The sequence below is a fragment of the Haplochromis burtoni genome, unplaced genomic scaffold (assembly GCF_018398535.1).
Source record: "Haplochromis burtoni strain Fernald_Lab_line unplaced genomic scaffold, NCSU_Asbu1 Contig_67, whole genome shotgun sequence".
In the NCBI taxonomy this organism is placed as follows: Eukaryota; Metazoa; Chordata; class Actinopteri; order Cichliformes; family Cichlidae; genus Haplochromis; species Haplochromis burtoni.
Genome location: NW_024582428.1, coordinates 483,124 through 490,670, shown reverse-complemented (window position 1 = coordinate 490,670; position 7,547 = coordinate 483,124). Strand labels below are relative to the sequence as shown.

Genomic DNA, 7,547 nt, shown 5'->3' with positions numbered 1-7,547 from the left:
CTCTGCTCTGCTGAAGTGCCCTTGAGCAACAGCGCGTCCCTCGCAGCTCCAGGTGTTCCCTGACCTCTGATCTCTGGATAAGAAGGGAGTTTTCCCATCAACCAGCAGCAGCGGGGTGTTTGTCTGAGTCTCGGTAACTTTCTTTACCCTGAGCGGTACAGAGGTCTCCGATTGCGCACGCGCAATTAAAGATGAACAAAAAGTAGTAAATGAATGTTTTGGGTTTTTTTTAATGCAGACGATGAACGCAAAGAAACATTAAACGAATTAAAGCCAGTGTTTATTGAATCGTTAATGACACAGCTGAGAACATCCAGCACCAAACCAGCTGTCACTCAAACTCTTTTTTATTGAAAAGCAAATTATTTTTAAATCTTGCTATTAACCATATTTAATCAATAAAAGTCACGTGATGCCTTTTAGATTGAACTCAAAGTATACATTTATTCTAGAAAAACCAAAAAAAGGAACTTTTGGAGAAAGACTGGTGAACTGACTTTCAGTTTACCCGCCGCGTGCTCCTCTCTCCTCTCCTCGCTCTGGGAGCGCGCTGTTAACCGCGGGGCTCCTTATAAATAAAATCCACCGTCCCCGGCTCCCCTTCCTTATTGGTCAGGTGGAGCCATTACCTCACTGTGTCGGCCGGTGACGCAGCGTCTTCACGTATCCTTCACGCGCGTCTCTTCTTGTTTCTTCACTGAGAGTCTTGCCGTCGGTCAGAGACGAGCCGAGGAGTGGAGGACGGAGCGGGTGCGCTCGATACTAAACACTTCCCATCCCGGGAGGAGAGCGGCGCTCTCTCTCCCCCTCTCGCTCTCTCTCTCTCTCTCATTCTCCGCATCTCTCCTATCGCTCTCTATCGTGCGCACACTTCTCCGCGAGCGTCTCTCTGTTGTCTCCCTCTCTCTCCCGCACACACAGACACGCTCACGCCCGCGCGCGTGCACGCTCTTGCATACGTCTCCACTTTGCCGTAGTAAATTACGGCATTGATCTCAACGGCGAGCGCGGATCTGTCTCTCGTGTTCGCCTCCCGTTTCTTTTTTTTCTCCCCTTCTCGACGGAGCGACTCGGAGAAAGTAAGTACAAACTCTTATTCTCCGTGTTTGTGTCTGCTGCCTGTTAGGAACACGCGTGGCTGTGAATAACCCGAGTGCAACTTCACTCGCACTGCCTCCAGTTCGTGGACATCTTTTGCCTCACAGCTTCGATCCAGATGGCTCAGTTTAATCTCGGGACTGTTTTACAATCTGCTTCTGCTGAAAAACAAAACACAAAAACAGGCTGACTGTGAGGAAGGACTTAAAAAAATGATACATGAAAGTTTGTTTGAAATTTGAACTCAGACTCTTGGTTTTATTTGGTTTTGTCAGCGCGTGTGCGCGCACACATTCCCTTCTTTCGCGTTTTATGGCAGGTTGATGGATAATTTTTATTTTTGAAGGGGTAAAAATCCAGTTTCTTGTTATCAGTTTTGCAATTAAAGCCAAACGCGGGCGGGTTTCTCTCTTCCCTCTTTGCTCTTTATCCAGTTTATCCACTTTAAACTAAGAAAATAAACGGCGGGGTGAGTGGAAAAGTCCGTGTCGTGTCATGATCGTGGGCTAATGGTTGTTTGGAATATGACTAAGATCTCTGTGTAAGTGTCGTCCACAGTCTGTTTCCCCCTCGGACTGTGCACGGCTTCGCTTTCCGCTCAGAGCGCACACAGCGAGCTGCAGCAACAAGCTGTGATCGCCTTCACTTTTTAAGTTTTCCCCGTTTTTAACTCAATCGAGACAAAACGAACTAAAAGAAGGAACAAAACAAGTGTAATATTTAATTGTTTGTAAGTATTTATGATTTGGAACTATTACATTTAAATTATGAAGGCAAATGTATTTAAACGGCAGTTTAAAGTTAAAAAGTCACCTAGCGCTTTGTATTCCTTTGTGAATTGAAATCTAACATTTACACGTATTAATCACTAACTTCCCATTTCAGTTCTCAAATACAGAGCCACATATTCCTGCCCTTTAATTTCAGATTAAAACAAAAGTTTCAGTTTTGATCCAAAAAAGCCACACACACTCTCACATCTCCTTTTTCTCCACCTCACCTTCAACAGAAGCTCATAAAAAAAAAGAAAGAAAAGTTCATCCAACTTCTATTAAAATTCATCTGTGAGTAGATGAACCTTTGGAGCTGCTGTGTATTTCTGAGGTGTCCCTGTCTTCTGTTTGTTTAGTGTTTTATTAAAGCGGTCAGACCCGGGCACTCTCAACTTGAACTAAGACGCCAGTTTCAAAATAGGTTGTCGAGCTCTTTGGACCTCACTAATGTAAACTGTTTGTGTCCCTGTGTGTGTGTGTGCATGTGTGTGAGACAGACCACTGCACAGAGTAATGCTGAAGAACCAATAATGCAAACACAGACCAATGTGTGTATGCATGCGTGCTCAGTATATGTGTGTGTGTATCTGGGTCAGTCCCTGGCTCTGTGCTGAGGGGACGTGTTTTTCCTGAACACCTAACAGCAGCAGAACTGGCATAAGTCATATTCAAACTAACCATTCTCATTTGGTAATGGCACCAGCAGGAACACGCCGGGGTCTGCTTTGATCGGCTGCTGTTGACTGATGCAAAAGCATCTTGTTTCTCCAAGCGTATGCGTGTGTGTGTGTTTAGTCTTTTTAAATCCTTTCTCCAGCAGTGTTTGAGTGTATTTTGCAGATCGGCCTGAAATCGTACCCGTTTCTGGCCGATGTACGAACTGCAGAACTGTTGTTGTAAAGCTGGACACTCTTAATTTGTGAATCATTTCCCTAGTCTAGAAACTGAAATCCTTTGCAAAACAGATGCAAACACGTAACATGGGAAACACTGTCTGTGTTCACCAGTGGAGGTACAAGTGCAAACAATTTGCGCCTGCTTGAAAACAGACAAGCTGAAATTTTTTAATTGTTTTTTTTCCTTCACAGTTTGAAAACTTTGTGGTTTGCACTCTTGTGCATCTCATTTTGTGTGATTCAGCTATGAGGCGACTTCTGTAGGAATGAAAAGCAACCTATTGCACAGGTAGTGAAAGCTCTGGGTGTTTCCAATGCTTCAGCAGAGAAACGTAACCTTTCACGGTCACTGTGCGTGCCCCTCTTTGTGTTTGCCATATAGCAGATAAGCCCCACTTACACATGGCAGTACGAGAAACCCACTTTTAATTATTCAGCTCATACAGCATGTGTTAATAACTTTTTTTTGTGGGGGGGGGAATAAAATAATTTCACAAACAACTAAATTCACTGCAAAATACAACATAAAAATCAAAAAGAAGCAGAAAAAAATCAGGAAGATCATAAAGTGAGGGGAAAAAAAACGGGTTTATTTTCCTTCACAGTGGAGTTGAATGCCCTCTGTCAATACGAGAGAGCTTGTCAATTCTTCACAGCTTCTCACAAGATGCAGAAATCAAGGTTAGCCCCCAGGAGACGAGGAGGAAATGGGAAATTATTTTGGTTATTACAGGCAGGTGTTCCTTCTCTGCGGGAATATCTCCTTGAACTATTTTAAAGAGTGTGTTGTTTCTCGCTGTGGTTCCCTTGGCTTTTGGTCAAGAAATGAACCGTGTCCTGTTTTTGTATTTCTCCAACTGTTAGATCAATAAAAGAAAGAGCTTCTCCTCTTTTTCTTTAAATTCCTTTAATTATTGTGTACTCTGATGCTTCATAAAGACGACAGAGATAGGTTTTTCTTGTTTTTTTAACAGCAGATTCCTTTTTTATTACCTGTCGTCATCCAGTGTCTCTAAAATGTGTTAAATTTACATTGTTAGTGTAATTTTCTAATTCAAAATGAAAGTTTATTTGGAGAGAAGGCCACTGATTATTTGTCTTTAAATATAATTACCAATTTCAGCGAGTGTGCTTCTTTCAGATCCTTCCTGTCTGTAAAACCACGTAAGACAGATCAGAGTTGGAAATGAGAAGTTTCATTAACTGCCAGTAAAAGGTGTTTCCTCGTGTTTGTTGTTGTTGATCAGGTAACTCCTCTGATCCTGTGTGCGTGTGTCTGTGAGGACCCCTGGTCATGTCTGCTTAGCTGCCCTGCGTGATGCCTGATCATGACAGCACCACCCTCCTAACAAGACAGACCAAGCGCCGACGTGTTGACATCGGGGTGAAAAGGACTGTGGGTAGCGCGATATTCGCCCGCGCCAGGGACACCCTGATCGACAGAATGAACCAATCCCACGGCCCCGATCAGGACGACGACTGCTCGCTGGTCGGTCACAACCACGGGGCAACCAACGGTGACGGCGAGAAGTCGAACGTTCTGAGAAAGCTGCTGAAGAGAGCGAACTCATACGAGGATGGCATAATGCCTTTCCCTGGGGCTACGATCATCTCTCAGCTCTTGAAAAACAACATGGGGAAGAATGGAGGCAGTGACTCGGGTTTTCAGGTACAGAGAAACACACGGAAACAGGAAGTAGTTAGAAAATTAATAAATGTCACTATTTAGACACTGTTTCATTGAATCTTTCTCTTTTTTTACCCTTCCAATCAACCAAGAATGTAGTCTTAAGTCCTCCTTCATGGATCTGTTAAATTATTCATTGTTATTAAGTCAGTGCTGCTGTCCTTCATCACAGGGGAGTGGTGCTCTGTCCAGTGGAGGCTCAGAGATCCAGGCCGAGGACGCCTGCAGCAACTCCTCCCGTGATCGGGACAGCCCGTCTGACTGCCTCTCTCCTGGGCCTCCTCTGCCCCCTCCATCTTCCTCCTCCTCCTTCGGGCGGCCACCCCCTCCTACAACCCTCAACTCCCACGCTCCCTCTCAGCCCCTCTCCCTTTCCTCCTTCGAATTGGACCGGCTGTCCGACGAGCACCTTCGTGCCAAGCGCGCCCGTGTGGAAAACATCATCCGTGGCATGAGCCACTCTCCGCTGGTCCGACCCAATGCCGGCGACCACAACCAAGAGAGCAATCGCGAAAATGAGAACAGCAGCAACAACAGCAACAGCAGTAACGACAACAGAGGCGACGGCAACGGCCACAGCACCAGCAGTCACAGCCGGAGCGACTGCCCCTCTTCTCTGCTGAGCTCGCCTGGCTCGCGGGGTGGCATGGTTGGAGTCGGCGAGGTCTACAGGGAGAATAAGAGAAAGCAGCGCCTGCCACAGCAGCAGCACAGCTTCACCCAGCTGGTGTGTTCCAGGCAGGAGCAGAGGCAGGAAGAAAGAAGGCAGCTCAAGCTACAGCTGGAAGACATGCAGGTTGGTAGTTGAGTAGTTACTAAAATATAACAAATACATTGTCGGTCCCTTCCTCTGTAGTTTTTATGATTTAAAACTAGGATGTTCGCCAGAGTTTGAGGGTCTAGGCACTGAGAAATATGAAGCTTTAACCTTTACAGTCTAATAAAGGGCCATTGTCTTTTAAGCATAACAAAGAATCAAACTTTTAATATATTAATGTCGGCTCCTCTGCTCTTTACGACGAGAAAAATAAAATAGGTGATGCAGAAAAACATTGGGTTACTTATTAGCTGATTAGGTACAAAACAGCAACAAGAAAATATTTTATGTCATGAGTTGAAGAGGTTCTTCTTTACATTCTCTTTCCTGTGCTCAGAAACAGCTGCGTCAGCTTCAGGAGAAGTTCTACCAGATCTACGACTCGGAGACTGAGGAGGAGGAAGACAATGGCGAGAACGGTGAGCCTGACCGAGGCGGAGAAAGAGAGGAGGACGGCAACTTGTCAGAGGACAGCATCCGCTCTGACGGCCTGGAGGAGCGGCACAGAGAGAGGGGCCGGCGTGGCCACGATGACCTCTCTGAGCTGGACCCGGGTCTGTTCCTGGACCGGGCACGGGCCCTCCTCCGAGAACAGGCCTTGATAGATGGAGAAATGGAGGAGGATGTGGACAGCAGGGAGGAAGAGGAGAGGAACGGGGAGAGGGTAATGAAGAGGAGGGGGGCGGTGGGGGCAGGAGGAGGAGGGGGGAGGCAGTTAGCCGAGACTCTGAAGCAGGAGCTGAACTGTGCCGTGTCACAGGTTGTCGACACCGTTGTCAAAGGCTTCTCCTCGCCCAAACAGGCCATTAATCACCATCATGGCTGCCACAGCAGCACGCCGGCCGCGCCTTCCTCTTCCTCCAACTCGTCCTCCTCGTGCCCCCCACCTTTTGGCCCCATGCCCTCCCTCACCCCTGACTCTCGATTCGGTGGCGGCGCTTTGGCCCTCAGTCTGAACGGCGATGGCAGTCCCACTCCTAACTACCACTCTTCCAACCAGAGGCTGCACTGCTTTGGGGACGTGATTGTCCCGAGCCCGCTGGATTCGTTCGGCGGGTTGAGCAGCAGACTAAGTGGTGTGCCAACGCCCAACGACCAAACAGAAGCACTGCCTCTGGTGGTGCGAAAGAGCGGTGGAGGAGGAGGAGGAGAGAACGCTGAACCCTCTCTTCCCCCTCCCCCTCCTCCTCACCATCCCTCTCTCCACCCCACTCCCCTCACAGCTTCGCTCGGGTTTAGCCCTCCATCCTTCCGCCACCCGTTCCCTCTTCCCCTCATGGGCTACCCCTTTCAGAGCCCCCTGGGGTCACATGGGGGTGGAGCCGGGTACCCTCCGGGGCCTAAGGACCACCACCGGTCCTCTCCCGATTCGATGGACATAACTCGGGAAACCAGCCTCAGAACCAAAATGGCGTCCCTGGCGGGAGGCCATCTTGGTCACCATCACCACAGGCAGAGCTCCCCAAACCAACACGGCCCAGAGGGTCTGTCGCTATCCCTCATCAAGTCTGAGTGTGGGGACCTGCAAGACATGTCTGACATCTCGCCCTACTCTGGCAGCACCGTATCCTTTTTCCTGAAAGGTTTAGCACTTGTGAGTCTGTGTGAGCGCCTGTGTTGCCTTACATCTGCAAACACTTTAGCGCTAGAATCAAAAACATTGTGTTCATCCAAATTCTGCACCGGCTTGAACTGTAGGCTGGTTTTGTGCATTAAAATTAGCAACAATCTGCCTACTTGAAACTTTTATTAGCAACACTTAGGCTTTAGAGTGTGTGGCTGATGGACGGTATAGTCCCACACTGCAGTGCACAAAGGAAATGAGGGGCTTCGTCGGTAGAAAAACAAAGATAGGATGAGAACAACAATGAGATTATTTTTTTGTTTTTCGCATTTGATCTTATTTCTCTTTCCCACATGAGTCACATCTTCAGTCAACACTGTCAAACACGGAGACATGTCAGAAGCAGCCTCAACAACACGGAGGAGGCGGCAACAGTCACATAAATTCTTTAATATCAATTAATCTGCATTAATTGGTTCCTCGTCTGAGCCTCTTGTTTCCTAGCTGAGTGGGGAAGATGAAACGGACGCGCCCGGTCTTGCAAGAGGGGGAAGATTAAACAGGTCGCACGCTGCTCTCTCAAAGCCCTTTTAAGTCTATGCAGCAGGTTTTGGTGTTTAAAGGTGCTGAGAAAGGCTTGTGAGCTCCCTCTTCAACACACACACACACACACACACACACACACACACACACACACACACACACACACACA

General features: G+C 47.6%; 1 protein-coding gene across 1 annotated transcript in view; it reads left to right on the top strand.

Moving 5' to 3' along the window:
* Window positions 1-637: 637 nt before the first annotated feature.
* Window positions 638-7,547, top strand: part of prox1a (prospero homeobox 1a) — a 52,533-nt gene continuing 45,623 nt past the window's right edge. The window contains exons 1-4 of the mRNA XM_005937316.2: window positions 638-1,079; window positions 4,015-4,436; window positions 4,627-5,250; window positions 5,609-6,835. Coding sequence (XP_005937378.1) covers window positions 4,086-4,436; window positions 4,627-5,250; window positions 5,609-6,835 — 2,202 coding nt within the window. The 5' untranslated portion in view covers window positions 638-1,079; window positions 4,015-4,085. The remainder of the gene's footprint in view (window positions 1,080-4,014; window positions 4,437-4,626; window positions 5,251-5,608; window positions 6,836-7,547) is intronic.